The sequence below is a fragment of the Cystoisospora suis genome, assembly GCF_002600585.1.
Source record: "Cystoisospora suis strain Wien I chromosome Unknown contig_12163, whole genome shotgun sequence".
NCBI lineage: Eukaryota > Apicomplexa > Conoidasida > Eucoccidiorida > Sarcocystidae > Cystoisospora > Cystoisospora suis.
Window position 1 is genome coordinate 1 of NW_027164926.1, and position 341 is coordinate 341.

Here is a 341-nt window from a genome sequence, read left to right on the forward strand (position 1 = left end):
AGAAGAGGTTCTACATGATTTGATCTGTCTTCATATGAGATGAAGAAGGAGAAGGCGAGAGGGAGGCAAGGTGTTGATGACTCGGTGACGAACTTTGATTGGTATAAGAGGGACTACTGCTAGCATTGTAGGTGCTCCTATTTTCCTCTTCCGCCCTATGCATCATGTGCGACTGTCTAGGAAGACAACGAGAGACATGAGCATTTTGATATGCGTTTGTCTCACCGCCAGTCTGAAGAAGAGGAAATGCAGATGTCGGTGCATCTGTCAAGACACTCGGAGCCCCTTTCCTCTCCCCCGCATTCGCTCCTGAAGAAGAAGAAGATAAGAGTGGAGTTGTC

At 47.8% G+C, this 341-nt stretch overlaps 1 protein-coding gene across 1 annotated transcript; it reads right to left on the reverse strand.

Moving 5' to 3' along the window:
* Positions 1 to 10: 10 nt before the first annotated feature.
* Positions 11 to 307, reverse strand: CSUI_011478 (uncharacterized protein; the record flags this gene model as incomplete). The annotated part of the gene is made up of 1 exon (XM_068071576.1): positions 11 to 307. A coding segment is annotated over one exon (297 nt), but the record flags the coding sequence as incomplete, so codon positions are not given.
* Positions 308 to 341: the final 34 nt, after the last annotated feature.